General features: G+C 42.2%; 1 protein-coding gene across 1 annotated transcript in view; it reads right to left on the bottom strand.

The window, feature by feature from the left end:
- Positions 1-3,494: 3,494 nt before the first annotated feature.
- Positions 3,495-17,851, bottom strand: part of cacna1ba (calcium channel, voltage-dependent, N type, alpha 1B subunit, a) — a 134,429-nt gene continuing 120,072 nt past the window's right edge. The window contains exons 45-50 of the mRNA XM_070833487.1: positions 16,431-16,549; positions 14,318-14,437; positions 11,334-11,372; positions 9,562-9,802; positions 6,130-6,347; positions 3,495-4,049 (exon numbers count right to left, since the gene is read on the bottom strand). Of these exons, the coding sequence (XP_070689588.1) occupies positions 3,495-4,049; positions 6,130-6,347; positions 9,562-9,802; positions 11,334-11,372; positions 14,318-14,437; positions 16,431-16,549 (1,292 nt within the window). The remainder of the gene's footprint in view (positions 4,050-6,129; positions 6,348-9,561; positions 9,803-11,333; positions 11,373-14,317; positions 14,438-16,430; positions 16,550-17,851) is intronic.

Raw genomic sequence — 17,851 nt, 5'->3', positions numbered from 1 at the left:
ACTTCCAACAGTGCTAAACCTCAGCTAACCTTCTATTTCTATGTGGAAGTTTTAAGAAAAGCTTTGCTAAAGAAAAATGCCTCTTAACTAAATGCTGTTATAGCCGGTAGTGAGCACCTGACACTTCAACCAATGACTCTTTTATTCTACTTGAACGGTTGCTCAGAGGGATCTTTATCTCTATCTGCTCTTTCAGTTGTCAGTCTACTTGAACCACTGGACAGTGTTTTGTTCTCCATGTCTAAAACATTTCTTTCTCAAACCTAACAGCAGGAGAGACCAGTCAAAGATGCAGAACAGGCCTCTCAGCCGTAGCTAATCAAGCTAATGTGACGGGTGACTCCAGACCTTTGAAGGCTGGTGTACATCGGACAATAAAAGGATACCTTGGTACAGAGAGGACAAGACACAGTGTGTCCATTTCCTAGTTTGTTTTCCACCGTGGTTAACAAAGAGCGCTGACAGGTTGATTTTTGAATGGTATCATCCTGTTCACTACATATTTTGATCTTTAATAACTGCATTTAACCAGTCCATACTAAAATGTTTGCCTCAGCAGACATACTGTTAGCAGAATGTCTAAACTCAGTTATCAGTAATGGCACCAGCCTCAAAACCCAGAATCCAGCAGCATATTGTTTTTGAAGGTAATACACATGAAATCAATGTACTTTTGTATTTTTTATGAAAAGCAAATGATGTGAGACATGCAAAAATGGATTTTCTCTCAGTTTGTTTTCCACCATCCTCCTCAAGTTTCTTCAAGCCTTATTTCTTCTATATATATATACATATATATATATAACTCCTCCACTATTATGTTGTGAGATGCTGGCTCAAGCTTTTGTATGCAATAAGTGAAGTTCATTTAAAAAGTTTACCGATATCATACGAGCCCTAGCACAAAAAACTGTGCGTCACATCTTTAGCAACATTGCGAGTGGCATCTTGTAAAAATGGCGATTAGGCCCTCTAACCCTCTGAAAATGTTTCCCTTTGTGCACTGTGGTGTCCATCAACAGCATATAAACATGTCAAACAGTCATCGTCTGCACACTGACATCTTCGCGAGTACTTCCAGTGTGAACATACCACATACACAACACACACACACACACAACACACACGCGGAGCTGGCATGTGGTGTGGAATTGGGACCCAGCTAACGATGCTATTGTGTTGTGAGTTGTTGCTAATGTGGGCGCAGAAGTTGCTCCCTCTGCCTTTTACACTCATTTTCGTCCTTGTGTGGACTTTGCAAACAAGCAGCTCTAGAAAACAAGACTTTTACATTCTGACAGCAAAGCCTGTGATGTGAATGAGTTAGATCACTGTAATGCTTCCTGCTGTCAAACTCCAGTAGCTGCTTGAAGTTACATTACAACATCGATTTTTTGCCAGTTATCCGTGAGAGTATGAAAAAAAACCAAAAAAAAAAAAACCCACAAAACAGCAAACTGGACCCAGAAATGCAAAATATATCTGCAACAGCTGATGCTGACCAGTGCTCACCAGTTTTAGTTCACACACACACGCACACACACACACACACAAACACACGGCCTGGATTGACTCGAATACCCATAAAGAGCCAGACTGAATCACCCTTTTGCTACTCTGGGTCCTAAATCATAACTTTAACATCCCCAGACTCCACCTGAGCGCGTACACTCTGCAGTCCAAAAAAATCCCACGAGCTTGTAAGGATGGTCTGTGACATCCTCACCAAAAGTAGAAAAAAAAAGAAACTCTATAAGGTGGTCACAGCAAGTATCTGACCAGGTCTACCATCTAAACATGCACAATGTGTTACTGGCATTAATGTAACTGGATTGATATATTTATGCAGTTTTCATAGTTGTTAAATGCTCACATAGCGTTGATTCTTGCTCCCCCCCCACCCATACGCGATTCGACGCTTTATCAAAAACAAGAAAAATGATCGACTTTCATAAGGTCATTTTTTGTCATTCCTGTCTTTTTAAGCATTCTGTAGGTAACATTTCTCTGCTTGCAGATAAGGCTTTCTGTACAACATGTTTTCCTACAGAGCTACATACAGAATGAACCAAACGTCTACTCAAGTGTGGATGCATTAGAAAACAGCTGACGTTGCATCTTTTTTTTCTACAGTATATCTAAAAGGATAGGCACTTTGTCTTAAAACATCGCAAAGAAGTCTGTAAGAAACGTTAGACCTGAAACGATGGCAAACCGTAAGCAGTTCACGTAAAACACACCCTTGTTTGTTTTTTGTTTTTTTCATGTCATACAAAAAAATGCACACGATGAAAGGAGAACATCTGCAAGGTCATTTTTGTAGAAAACAAACCGGTCAGTCAGGTACTTTCTCGCCGCCATGCGTTGCCTCTCTCTTGGAGTTTGCAAGAAATGTTTAACAAACAAAACAATCGTCTTCATCTGTTCAGCTGAGACAAAGGGAATGTCATAAAGGATTAGGCATCATCATGGAATGGTAGAGTACTAAACTAAAGAACAACACAGCTGTTTGTACAGTGTCATAATGTCTTTCCAACATTTTGATCATTTCAGTGATCTGTTCATCTGCTTTTTTTTTAAAAAAAATCTTTTTCCCATGACTTGCAGTGCCACCGCTTTTCTGTTGAAGCTGCCATACTGACTCTCAAACACCAACAGGTCTGTTCTACAGTGGAAGAGGATAAACTGCTAACCAGCTGATGTGACTAATGTTCAAATAGCTTACTGCACAGTTAGAGACAAGCTGGTGAAAACAGTCGAGCGTTAAGCAGCTATTGAGACAGAGATTGGTGGATGCATAAACAGAACTAAAAGGAGAGTGACTGCTGGACTTACATTCTCAGGTGGTCAGAAACACATCTCCAGATCAGTGCTATTGTGGCTCCATGTCTTCTGACTGTGTGCCCCTTTGCTAAGTCAGCCCGGTCGATGTTACAAGGTGGGAACATGTCAGAGCTGTATTTACTGCTTTCTGCGCTGCCGCCAAATGGCAGAAAAAAAACAATGAATACAGCTTTACGTTTTTTGCGAATTGCTATTAGAGCTTTAATGTGAATAAAGCTCAATATTCATAAACAAATCACCCTCAAGTAAACCAGCAAATGACATCAGCACGTGTGTCTCTGGAATACGGACTGGAATTATGAATGACTCACTATAGCTTTGATGGTTTATCTATAAGACTGCTGTTTGAGGGTCAATGTGGTGGCCTCAACAAAGCACTGAAGTCAGGTTATTGTAAGACATCTGATGTTCTGCGTCATAATGCTATGTGCCCTTTGATAAAGATGACACTCTTTTGGTTCACATTCAAAAACAACCCCCTTCAAGTTTTCTCCCTGTTTAGATGTTCTCCCAAACCATAGCTCTCCAAGTTAGGATTAAAATACAGCATTAAACACACAGTGACAATGTAAACTAAAGCCTTCAAATAAGATGATAAAACTCATCACAATTCCTCAAAAATGCATTAAAAAGGTTGGTTTAAAGCCATGCTAGCACCATTCATCCTCCTCTGCCTCCTGGTAATACCTGGGTGCCCTGACGCCAGAGCCTGGGCTGGTGCTACCCCCGAAGCTGAAGTGGTACCCGTTGGGTACCCCAAGGTTCTGCTGCGGAGCAGGAAGCAGGGCTCCCATCATGCGAGGCAGTGTGGTCCGAGGTGAGCGTCTAGGACGGGGGCTTGGCGACAGGGACGCCGCATCCTGGAAGACGTCCAGCTGGTCCCAGAGGCTGCCGTAGAGGCTGCCCAGGGCCTCGCCGTGGCCCTGGCCCAGGAAGGGCTCAGAGCTGATGCGAGTGACAGGGCAGGGGAAGTGGCGGGAGCCGCTGTGCCGGAGGGCATTGTGCTCTGACAGGCCGCGACTCAGCCTGCCGGGACTCAGAGAGGCCTGGCTGGACACAAAGTGCACGGGGGATGAATTGGCAGTCTTGAAGGCCACCCCGGGCCGTGGGGTGAGGGGGGTCTGGGGGAGCTGCCGACGTCCACGGCTTGGCGTGCTAGAACTGGAGCTCAGCGCCACGGGGCTGCCTTTAACCCAACCACTGCCCTAGATGAAAATTGGACAAGCAATTTGAAACGATAGAACGATGACAAAACATGTAAGAGAGGAAAGGAAGAGGGAAGGAAACAGGGACAGGGCCGCCGGAGGGAGATAAGGAGAGGAAAGACACCAAAATGTGATATGTGATGACAAGAAAGATGACAGAAAACAAGTTCGGGAGAGAACACAGGCAGAGAAGACAGAATGAAAGAAGAGGCACTAATGGAAAAGTAACGACAGATATGATGAAGAATGATGAAAAGAGAAAGTGGGAAAAGAAGTGAAAGGCCATGAGAGGCTGCACTGCAGGCAGAGACAGGAGAAAGTAGTAGTACAAGTGTGCAGAGGGATCGCAGTAATACTGTACATTCAATTCTCCTTTTTATTTCCTCTCCTGCAGTCAACACACTGTCTGTGCTGCCCTGCTGGATCGACCTTCTTAACATTTCATGTGCAGACGTACTGTATACTGTAGAAGTCTGTCCGTCTGAAAATGAGCTTGTGTTCAAAAACACGTCTGGTCAGTGTGGCTCACCTCTGATACGAACACATCGCCACGGAACTGACCCGTTTATACACAGACTGTTTGTGGAGCCCCGAGGCTTCTAGTTTCATGGAGGTAAACTGGCAGGGAAGGCGATTTGTCTGTTTGCTCTGGTCTCAATGGAATCTCCCGTTTTGCGCTGGTGTACTCCTCTGTGCTGTGTGTGGCGGGCTGCGTGTGGCGTTCCTGACGTCAGCATGTTAGGAATATTTCACCCGCAGTGTTTACGTCTGACCAGTCCGTCATCGTCTGGGACAGACAACTAGCAGATAAATCTCACTTATCTGGAGAGAGTCTGCACATGCTGAGTATGTTAAATTACTCAACCCACCAGATATGTTTGAAGTCACTGTAGGAATATTATGGGGATCTTTGGACTGTGGGAGGAGGCCGGAGTACCTGGAAGGAACCCACGTGGAACCACCACTCCACCAGATATGCAGGTTAACTGGTGACCCACTGCATCACTTATGTGCTTTTACTGTTAGTATTCTTGATTATAGAGTAAAATTCAAATCAGTTTAATTTAATTCTACAGGACAGACAAAGTATTTTGATATACACTACTCACAAAAAGTTAGGGATATTCGGCTTTCAGGTGAAATTTCAGGATGAACCACCACCAATACATTTCCTGGTTCAGTTAGAATTGGTATTTAAACAGTCCTCCTCATCGTGCTGTTCACATTCTGACATCATGAGACCAAAACGACACCATCAGCAGCACCTCAACACTGGAGGCTTCAAACAGGTCCTCAGACAGAAGTGTCCACTGAGCTTAGAGGGTCACAGAGTGTCATCAGCAGGTTGCAACAGAGATACAGAGACTGGAAGAGTCACAGAAAGGAGAGGAGTGGACGTCCTTTGGTCACATCCCAATTTTACGTTTACCCTTGTTTACCCTCCACTGTTGTTAGATTTTCTTTCAATAAATTGTTTAAGATGAAGAAACTACCAGTGCATGCTGATACTTAAATGTCCTACTTTCATGATATAATATCACCGTAGCATTAACTTTTTACATTTTCCATAAATTTCACCTGAAAGTCGAATATCCCTAACTTTTTGTGAACCCTGTATATACATATATAAGCCACTTTGACAAAATGCATTTTTGAGCTGGTTCAGTGACTCAGATGGACCTCAGACTTGTGTCAGCTGATGGATCTCAATGTTACAGATGAGCCTCTGTTTTACTGTGAGGGTCATCACACCTGATGTCATACTGTCGCTGGTCTTTCTGCCAGTATGTGTCACTCTCCCACACTGCCAGGAAACTAGAGGCCTGAACCTCAACTTTTTACAAGCTATCATTTTGATCAAGTTCCGCACAAGTCTTAACAGATATTCCTCTCGTTACTATTATGAGCAGTAGCAATGATTTTAGGAGTTTTAGTGTCATTGGGTCTGAAGGGAGTTTTTGTTCCTGATAAGAATGGCACTCCATTCAAATCAGAATTCAGTGACACTGTCAGGTAAACTCCCCCTCACCTGGTCTAAAGGCATGTCTGACCCTACTTCACATCGCCTGTGCCCTCCCACCTGCTTGATGCTGGTTTCCTGCCCTTCACTGGGGGAGGTGGCACAGCTGGCGGTGGCAGATTTGGTGTGGCAGTGTTCCCGGCTGCAGTAACGGTCGCACGAGTAGTAGCGCTGCTTGTCTGCCGAGGAGTGATGGTGTTTCCTCTCATGGGAGCGGCCACGGTCGTGGGCTCGCTCTCTAGAGGCGGCGGTGTCAGACACCGGCTCTCCTGGTGTACCTGTGGAGGAGGATGATATTGCAGAGTGAAAGGTGATGTTTCTATATTCTAGATGATTCTGGAGTTTGTATTGTTTGGTGTCGAGACTTCAGTTCATTAGGGCTTTGGGTGAGATACACAAATCCATGGTCATTATTCGCAGTGTCCCTGTACAGGGCACTGACACTGACAGAGCTAAATGGAATTCAGCCATCATTCAATTTGTTATTTACCCCTGTGCTTCTCCTACTCCTACTCCTACTTGTACTTACACTGCATTATCACCAACATACCTATGGCTTAGATAACGGTGAAACAACATTTACGACCGCAGACTTGATGGATTCGTGTAAAAAAACCTTTAGTCGTGAATTAATGACATTTGTTTAGATCATCTCACTTTTGCTTTGCATTCATTCGAAATCTGGCAACTCGTGGCCATTTATTAGTGAACATTTACACGACAGACTTCATGGTTAATGATCATTTGTTAATGACCAAACATCAATAACGGCAGACTGTTGTTATCGTTTATTAATAATTCATTCACATTTACAGTGGCAGCGGACTCATTAGAGTGAGTGACTCTTGACCCTTTATTAATAACACTAACAGATATCTTTTACTACATGAAAACCCAAACTTGATTTTCTTATGAATGACATAACTAATTTCCAAAGTTATCTATTAACAATTCTAAATTAATTTGCTACACCTTATAAATGCTTCCAAACGGTGACTTGGTGAATTGGAACTCAATTGTTTCTGAGCTAGTAAAAATGCAACTGTGTCCTTTTGCTGAAGGCAAGCCCTGTCTACGCGTGTGCATGAGTGGTAATGGCTTTTAAACAAGTTTAAGACTCTACAGCTATGATAGCACCTCTGTGAGGCTGTACTTAGAATGTCAGAATTCTCACAATGACGATACTAACACAAGGATGTGTAGCACGTATAATGTAAACATGTTCAACACTCACGTCTGTCAGCACGCTAACGTTTGCTGATTAGCACTCAACGTGAAGTTCGATTAGTAAGATTAGTTTTGCTGATGTTTGGCTGTAAACCTAAAATAGTTCATTGAGCTCGTGTTGGTGATTGATCGAGAATTAAAACGATCACTTGGGGATCATGAATGCAACGGCAATCCATCCAGTAGTTGTTGAGATATTTCAGTGTGGACCAACGGTGCCATCCGCAGAGCCACCCTGCAAACATGGCTAAAAAGGGGATACGGTAAGCTTGTGTTTTTAATAAGAGTGTAAAGTTTTTGTATCTCATGTTTGTCTTCCAAGCCTAACCAGAACAAACTATTTGTGAATACTACAAATTAAGAAGTGGTAAGACTTAAAAAGATAGAATATCAGGATCTTCTCTGCAAAAAAAACACTGGTCTTACTTGTAGGCTGTAAAAATCACAGTGCAGAATCACCGTCTACATGGTGAAAGCTCCACAAGCAGCTGGTTTCTTGAACCACCCCTTAGTCAAGCAAGATAGCTATGCAGCTGCATTCAGACGGACCCAAACACCAAAGGGTTTTTATCCCCACCAGCGTCGACCTGTAGAGGAGCAGCCTATAAATTACTCTGTCGTTGGCTGTTCACGTCTGTCAGCCTCTTTTATCTGAGTAATAAAGAGCATGTGTATGGAGCTGCAGTCTCACAGTGAGACCACTGCTGATCTCTATCACAGCTGACACTCTGCAGGGTGGCCACCTCTCACGCTTTAACACATAAAGTGCTGTGTCCGTCTTTTACACAGAGGTGACGGCAGAAGTTACGCTATTCCATGACAGTGACGAAATGATGAGTGTTAACACTTGGTATTGTGTACTTTAAATTCAAATCAAGAAGCCTTTGTCTCATTTCTTCGAGGTTGATCATCTTTACACATGACTTCTTACGTGTGATCAGCTTTTCTTCACTACTCTGACCTTTTTGTGATTTCTTTTTTTCAGTATTGTCCTAATACCGTGCATGCAACTCAGGCTGTAACTTTTTTCTAATTTGCAAGGGAAACCTACCATATACTTCAGAATTTAGAAAATAATGTCATTTTAAAATGCACTGCAAATTAATTTTGGTTAAAAATGTGTGACTGTGTTACCAAACGTTTAAGCAAAAATGTACTTTTCAGCAAACTCTATTGTGTATATATATTATTCCAATCCAATTATGTGTTATTCGCTCTCTGGCAGAGAATTAGAGGAGAGGACTGATACCACTCTCATATCTTTATGTTATAGCATAGCTAAGCTAAGCACAAAGACTGGAAACACAGGGGAAGAGCTAGCTTGGCTCTGCAAAGGTACCGACATCTGACTGAAAGCATCTCTAAAGCACATGTCTTAAAACATTTAGACCGAAGTCTAAAAGTATTTCTTGGTCCTTAGCATTTGCCAGACTACCATGACTCCATGAAGTTATTGCTCCCAATTGTCCACCAGAATGCAAAGCGGAGTGGCCAAAATGTCTGACTGTTCTTTTAAAAACATTTGTGATAAATGTAGGTAGTCGTGCTTATGGTATGATCATGGGGATATCAGTCCATTACACATCTCAGACTCAAGGATGTGGATGTCCAGAACTGCCATGATGAGGACTGTGATAACCCTCAGAGTCACAGCTACAGGCTTAGTATGACTGATCTCACGTCTCACATAATCAGTCTGTCTACATTTAGACATGTAGACATAACTTGCCAGGAAGGGATAGTTATGCAACACAAGATCTGTTCCACATTAGATTTGATGAAGAGACAAACACATAAATCAATCAATACTATCAAATTAGTCCAAGCACTTTATCGTTTAATTCTAAATATAGCAAACAGTTCATTGATCTTGCTAAGTATGTTACAATAGTAAGGGCTACATTTAACGTTTGCTCATGTGTATATTCATCCACCTATTATCATTTCCTTCTTTTATTGTAGCTTCAAAAAGTACTTCATTTACTAGGCAACGTGTGTCACTATCCACTGACATCGTTTCTGTTGCGTTCCATGTGTAGCTATGTTAAATACCTCCTTGAGGGGTCAGTGAGGAATAAAGAAAAAGTCAAAGAATGAAAGAAAAATCAAATTTTTCAGGGGTTTAAGCAATGCTAAAGTGTCCTGCTTTACACTTTTTTTTGGCTGAAATATCCAACAAATGGGACTTCAGGACACAAAGTGAATTTGCACAGTGTCCTCAGACTGTGTGTGTGTGTGTGTGTGTGTGTATAAGTGCTGACTGACCAGCAGAGTTGGGTGGTTGTCCACCCAGAGGTGTATCCAAAGACCTCTGCCTCCTCTCTCTGTCTCTGTCTTTCTCTCTGTCTTTCTCTCTGCGGTGGTGGCAGCGGTGGTGGTGGTGATGGTGGTGGGGTCGGTCCTGGTTAGGCCTCTCCAGGGTGTAGTCCCTCAGGTTCACCTCCTGGGGCCGCTGTGGGGCCACGGTGGAGGCTGAGCGCTTCATGGGGCTGGCATCTGGGACAGACTGAGGGAGGAGGCAGAGAGACGGACAGAGAGGCTCACTGAGAGTCATGTCTGACACAAGACGTTCATCCAGCAAGAAAGTACTTCCCAGTTTTCATATAGCTCCAGGTTCATACTATGATTACAGCAGTTTCTTGCACATTAAGTTTCCTCCTTGTTTAGAGTACTCCATGCACTGAGACACTCTAGTGAACAGATGGTATGTTTATTCATTAAAATATGAGAAATGTATTTACTCTACCATGATTAAAGGCGCTGACAAAAGAAAAAGGCATTAGATCGTGAATTAAACTATTTGAACATGAATCAGGTTTTTTAAAAATTGATCTGAATGCCATGTAGAACAACAAATGGAATGAAAAAAACTTCTCTCAGCTTTACATTCGGACTGCAGAAGTGGGAATACCTGGTTAACCTGCATCTACAGCTCTGACTTAACAACACTGTCATTGTCCGTTGAAGGATAAAGCACCAAGTGTTCCATCCAAAGAAATGAAGTTTGAATTCATTAATGGTGAGCCAAGAATAGCTCTTTCTAGTTACAATCACTCACTGATGTCTATTCCATTTCTGAGAGCAAAGTGGAGAAATAATGGATATCACACAACATGTGAATTTTTGCTAACTGAAGAGGTTTAGGATAAAATGCTCCACGAGGGTGGAGCATCTCAGAACAAAAACCAAATGATTTGAACTAACAGAATGTAGTACAGTAGAAACCTAACCATGATTACTGTAAGTAATTATGGTTACAGGGATCAACCACTTACAGCATATGGATGAAAAAAAGTTGGTATCAGTCCTGTACAAATGCTGTTTACAACATTTTCTCACAGTATGCAAGTAGTCTGCTTGCAGTGTTAATTTTGGGTCTTTTCATTCATGATGACATATGGCAAAACATTTTAAAAGTACAGTAATCCTATCCTTTTTACCTTTCTCCCATGAAACTCTCCCTCACGTTAAACCGCCTGCCCCCGGCTGGCTGCCTGAGGCTGCTGCTAAGTCTGTTTCTCTGTAGTCTCCTCAAAGCTTATAGAAATAGTGACACTGTCTGTTTCATTAATGTAATAAATATACAAATGTCAATTAGATGGTTATGTTCATGATAAATAAAGGCAGGCATGATCATGGAAGTGCTTTCCACTGTATTCTCTATCAGCCCTGACTGGACCTTATCTATTTATCCACCTTGTGCCATCATACACACACAAGCGGGGTTATGTATGATGACAGAAGATGGAAATAAACTGTCATCAAGCCAAGTCATTTGCTTAACTATATTACGACACTGTAATGAGGTATGCTGCTTAGTAAAATGTGCAGAGCAGTCTGACAGTGTCTTTTCTGATACTACCACTGGGGGCTTCAGGGTGTAGTTCCATATAAAAAGCAGGCTCATGATCCAGATAAACACCACACCACTCACACATTACAATGGCAAAGTATTTGGATTGGATCTTAAGATTGAAGATCTCCCCCAGCTAGAGCAGATAGATCAGTTACTATGTTGTTTGACAGTGTATACATACAGCTAGGTGGATCCCTGGAGAGTGGCGTGACTGGCTTCGCTGAAAGAAAGAAAAGAGAAAGAGATAGCAAGCGATCCAACCTTTTTCATGAAGCCTCTCTGGAAATAAATTGAAGAATATTATAGCCATTTTGGATGTAGAATAACGATACACTAAAAATACAAATAAGGCCCTGCTTGAACTATTAGCAGCATAGACACACTAGCAGCAAAATGCATCAATATTAAATGGAGTGTGAATGTATTGTGTTCTCAGGAGCACCACTGTTCTCCCCATAGAAGTAGAGCGTTGCCTCTATGCAATTATGAATCACTGACAGTATCCTGCCTTCTTAGCGTCTCTGGGAGGGGTTCTGGAAAACATACCCCCTTGGGACTCTATAGGCCTGCTAGGAGACTTCACCTCTCACATGGGCAGTGATGGAGATACATGGAGGTGAGTGATTCTACTTGTTATGAGGTCTTTAACTCTCACTGGAAGACCTTCTCATGTATCTCAAGGACGGTTGGGGACATAGAATTTTGATGGGCCATGTTCAAATCCTCCATTGTGGTGGTAGCTGCTCAGAAGATGATCTCCAAGAAGCTGGAAAAGGAGACCTTTGGGGCAGGATTGACCCCGGGGTCTCCTGAGCCAGCAGATGGGTCCTGGAGGACACAGAAGGAACTTTTGGCAAACTTTGTTCCTGGCCATGTTCACTAGGGGAGGAGAACTGCTAACTGGGGATATTGTCGATAATTGTCAACACATCCTTTGTGGAGCCTCAATCATATCCCTGGCAGAGGTCTCCGAGGGAGTTCAGAAGCTCCTCAGAAGCAAGGTGCCACATGTGGCTGCTGTCTTGGCTGATGCACCTCTGCAGTGTTTGCAGAATTTCTGAACAGGGTGGTGGTTCCCATTTTTAAGAAGGGGGACCAAAGAGGTGGATGGATGGAACCTTGATTTTATGTTTTCTGATTTTTTACATCTTGTACGTAAAATCTTCAAAGTAACTACAGCTGTCGATTAAATGTCATGGAATACAAAACAAAGTATTGAGTTGCAGGTTCAGGACCGTCAACACTGCACTTGGGTCCACCGTTCTTTAAATCTTAAAGTTACTTTGTTACTTCTGCATTTTTTGTATTATCAGAGATATTTCACTGCCCAGCACTCCCTCTGCTTCTTTCAGCACACCCTGGAGTCTCACAGATATCTCTAAGAACATACCAGCCTTCATTCCCTCTGCTCTCGCCCGCCAGGCTTGTTATCTGGAGAGGGCAAATTAAAATCTACACATGCTGTATTAAAAGGTGATGAAACTGCAAAATCAGGATCTAATGTCCCACATCAGCTGGGTTAAGGGAGTGTGAGCTTTACTGCGAACAGGGCGGAAGGGCCAGACTCACTGAGGTTTTCCATGTCACCACAGCACACAGAAGGATCTTAAAGAGGAGAACAGGTCTTAACAGATGTCATCTCTTGATCTGGGCAAAGCTGGGCTCAAACTAAGCGAAAGAAAAGCCATCTAGCAAGAGTGAAAGATAAAGTGCCGTGCCTGACACTGAAGCCCCAGAGCTCAGACTGCACAGCACAGTTCCCGTCATGCTTAGAAGACGCAGGCAATTTCCAAAAGGCCAGCATTAATTGAATTGGCTAAAGGATTTCCTGCCCTCTGTTCCAAAAGGTGAGAAAAATAAGACAGCAAGTCAACGAGGCAAACTCCCGTCCTCGTTCCGTACATCCTTTCATAAATCCCTCACTCCATATTCTCTCTCTTCTACAGTAACCCAATTACCATCTTCCTCTCCCACTAAATCTTGGGCCCAAAGCCATTTGGAGCCACTATCATCTTTTCAGTTGGCAGCAGGAGAAAAACGATACTGAACAAATAGCTGGCAGCTTGCCAGGATCTAATCTGATTACTGTAGACTTCTCCTCTGCAGTGAGAGTGGAATCAACAACAGCTCCTCCAATTGGGCTGTGAAAGGGATGCACTTTAAATGCATGAATCGATCAACGTCAACATCACTCAGGAAATGAGGAGCTTATTGTATTTCTTAGGATCAAGTGAAAGATTCTTTTCAGCCTTAACTGAATGAACAGTGAGAAACAACTTCTTCATGCTCTTTCAGTAGAAATGTTCTATGTGATGGTTCATTACACTGAGTCTTGTGTTGCACCAACAAACTTTGTCCAGCCTTCACTGTGAAGGTTACTGCTATATTATTAACATCTCCAACGTTACAGAAAGTTAGTTCCAAACACAGTGGTATTGCGCTTGGCGCTTGCAAGCTGAAATCAGAGGTGCAGGTGTGGTGCAGTGTTTTTGTCAACAAAAAGTAGGAAAATATATATATAATTGACAAATATATATAAATATGTAATTGTAAAATATGTATAATTGTCTCATTTGGTCTTTTCCATGACAAAATGAGACAAAACACAGAAGAAAAGTGACCTTTGAAAACAAAAAAGTATGGGGAACTATAATTTCTGTCAAAGAATTAGAGATGAATGATCAAGTACTAATAACTAATTACTGTTTTAATGCAGTCTAATCCATCTTAGGAATCATACATTTTATGCTCCGTAATCCTTATTAAGCACAAGATTGATTGTTACCCATTTAAATCTTATCGAAGCTATTTGGGGAATATTATCACAATATTATCACATTAAAGTTATGTGACATTTAGGTTGCTTGTCTCAAGCTAAAGCCACACAATTAACAATAATTTACTGAACAAGTCAGCAAATCCAGCTTTGTGCTCTGCAGTGGAGAGAACAGCTGCAATGATGCCAAGAGTGACTGAGCAGCTCTGTTCAAACAGCCAGAGTTTGAGAATGACAACTGGATTTACTGAAGAGACTCAATCTCTTGTACTGTGGAGCAGACAGACCTGGGCTCTGTGTGTATGAACCACTACTGGCTGCTATAAAGATGCACACTGGCTTTCCTGCTAATTTCACAACAGAGGAGCCACGACACGACGGGGTGTTACCTGCAGCTCAGCATTGAGTCGAGGCATAGAAGCAGCTCTGCCCTGGTTCTCCAGGCCTGAGCCAGGGACTGGGATTGTACTGCTGGCACTGGTCTCCATCTTTCTGATCTCCACCGACTCCTGGACACACACACACACACACACACACACACACACACACACACACTAAACTAACTAATTGTTGCTTTTCCTCTTTCCCTTCAACCCTACGATGACACATGTGACTTGGACTGAGTCTTTGAACAGACTCCAGGAAACATGGGACACTGTTCTTCTAATGTTCACACAAACTCTTCCCCCTGCAAACTACTGCAGCCATTCACACCGTACATTTTCAAATTAAAGCCACTTCTCAAATAATGGTGGAGTTTCAAATAATACCCACCATGAACAAATAAAGGCTGTGTATTATAATGGCTATATATCGGGATAAAGATAACTTTAGTAAAGCAGAAAGTACTTTTACTGATTTAAGCTCATTGATAGCAAAAAGATGTATTGCTATAAATGGACCTGGCATCTCCCAATGGTTAAAACAGATGTTGTCAAGCTTACCTTTGGAAAGAATAACATATATACATAAGTCAAGGCAACAAGAATTCGAAAAGATTTGGGGACCCTTTATTGACTTTACTATGGACTTTGATGTTTCTGATGACTTGACTAATTTTTGAATCCCTTGCAACCATGTACTGTCTCTAGAGATGACTACCTCCTAAATTCCAAAAGAGAAGCTATGTTCTTGAAAGGCCCTGTTTTATGTGTTATCTCGGGTTATTCTATTTCTGTTATTGCTTTTCTTTTTAATATTTGTTTTCTATGTTTGTGCAAAACATGCGATACTGAACTGCTTCGTAAGAACGAGTATAATTGAAAATTGTATCACTTTGAAAAGAAAAAACTCATAATAAAATGTTTATGGAAAAAAAGAATAAAGGCTGTGTAATGGCTCACACAATACAGTCAATATAATTTGCATTTCCACAGCACCAATTCTACTAGTGTAACAACAGAATCACGTCATACTCACCACTCTGCTGTTCCACTTTCTCTTTTTAACACTAATACTGTTGTCATTAGCAACGTGAACAGACAATGGTTCAAATCAAAAGCCTACCAGCTACAGATGAAATTGTACCTTTTAAAATGTCGTAAGACTTTTTATTTGAAACATCTGAGCAGGAAGTGCAGAGTTTTATTGACAGATGCTTAACAGCTGGCAGCAAAGTGCCAGATGAAGGTGGCTGTTAGTGAATTGAAGCAGTAAGCTGTCAGCAGCAGAGTGGTGTGTAAGTATGACACGACTCTGTTGTCGTGCAATTAGTGCTGTTGAAATGTGTACTGCATGTCTTCATCGAGACAAAAGATAGACATGGAGGAAGTGCTGAGTCTGGGATTTGGGCTGTGGTTGAAGCATGCTGGGAGGCTCCACACTGTTTAACATCATAGGCAGATCTTTCTCCTGCATGTGTGTCAGAGGCAGCAATGGCTTAAACAGAGCCCCGACCTTGCACTGTGGAGGAGAGATGGATGGCAACATGCTGAAGACATTCAGAGGCAGCAGGCAGAATATTGTTGGACCCAGGTCTGACAGCGGGAGCTCAGTGCCACCAAGATGTGGAGACTTGGGCCAGAATATTCATTTTATCGCAGTCATGCTTGTATGTCGTGTCTGTGTGCATCTGTGTAAGTGTTTGTGTGTGTGCAGAAACAAACATGCACCTGTACATCAGATGTGCAAAGATGCAAATAACCAGCAGTCAGCAGCCAGGCGCAGGTTCATGTTTGGCTGTGGCTGGTACATGTGACTTTAATACAAGCTACTTTAGCAGGTAGCCAATCATTGGATGACTTTACACTGACAGCATTAAACTGGGAAAGGTGATTGATAGATTTTGTAATCCACTACTGAATGGCTAGTGGATACAAAAGTACCTTCTTTCTATGTGTGCATGCATGCAGGCATACAGTCAAAGTGTGTATTGGTGTGTGCAAGCATAATATATGCGGGCACATGCATACAGGTTTGCACAGCTGCATCTACTGTGTGTGCTTAAGTGTGTGTGCGTGTGTTTTATGTAGTGTGCAGGCACGAGTGGTGTGGATGTTGTACCTGGGAGCCTGGCGCACTCTGCTGCTGCTGCTGCAGCTGCAGCCTCCTCGCTCGATTCTGTTTACAGTAGTCGAAGATCATCAGGGCTGCATAAACCTTCCCTACCGTCAGTTCATTGGCTGAAGAGGCGAGGAGAGAGGAAATGATGTGAGGAAGGAGGAACAGTACAGGCAAAAAGGAAGGAAGAGAGGAGATTCTGCTGAGTCATTCTTCCCTCCTCAGTTCATCTCTATTTACCCGCTTGTCTCTCTAATGGTCTAGTTTAAAGAAAAGGAACACAACGTGAGTGATTTGATGAATTCAGAGAAAGTAGTTAAAGCAGATTTCTAAGGTAAATGAAATAAGCAGCTTGACAGACCTGACTGGAAATGCTTTTGTGCAGTAAGATGGTCAACACAATTCTTTCCAAAAGGTGGCAGCAAAAGCAAAGCTCAAAAATGCATATTAAGTCTTTTGCATGCACTCATTTCATTGGACGCACATGCACAGGTACCCACACACTAACACACACACACACTCAACCAGGGAAGTATTTATCAGATTGCTAAATGTAAGAATCCTTCATGTTTACTTCTCACAGTCTTCACATTAAAAGCTATCAATCAAACCTCTTGCATCTTAAAAATGAGATGCTCTTTACTTTCCAGAGAATTCCAGAGGTCTCAGATAAAAACAGAGGTATGATAGATTATAACACATTAGCTGACGCAACACGTTCTATAATTCATGAGGGTAGTTTTAGCTAATAATTTGCAATTGATTTTGATATTTGTTGGCTGATGCACCACTTTTTCTTTTCTTGCATTTATCAGTGGTGCAAACAACAAAAATAAGTTACAAATAAATTCTGCTCGCAGTCACTTTCCATGCGTCTTCAATATCTGAATTGTCAACATGGCACTTCACTCTCCTTATTGTCGGTGGTCAGGTTGCAGTGTGGGTAATGTAGGCACTGGAAGAATGTGTGGAATAAAAAAGACGATATCCCCGGTTCTGCTGTCTTCATCTTGATATTTTCTTATCAAGTCCAACAACGTTGTAGTAATGCAACGCTAAATTGGTAGAGTACTCTTTTTATGAATACATACATACACACACACTTAGTGCAGATACTATATCTTTAAGGCATAGCTGAACATCAGTATTGGCATGGACTCCAGGCATAGTGTCTGTGCTGTGATGTCACTCAGTATTTTGTGTAATGTCTTTTGGAAACTCTTTTTTGCAACAAAATGAGCACTGCGTGGAATCTTGGAGATCAGATTTGGTAACCACCACATCTTAGAGTTGAAGGCTGAGTCATGTGACACAAGCCAACAACATTCCAACATTGCTGTGTTGCAGTGACCATTTTTGCATATATAAAATGCAAGGCATTGCATTGTGGGATCATTAGCAGAAAAGTAGTGTACAAGCCATGG

The sequence above is a fragment of the Pempheris klunzingeri genome, chromosome 7, assembly GCF_042242105.1.
Source record: "Pempheris klunzingeri isolate RE-2024b chromosome 7, fPemKlu1.hap1, whole genome shotgun sequence".
NCBI classification, from domain to species: domain Eukaryota; kingdom Metazoa; phylum Chordata; class Actinopteri; order Acropomatiformes; family Pempheridae; genus Pempheris; species Pempheris klunzingeri.
This window is presented reverse-complemented; position numbering and strand designations above follow the sequence as displayed.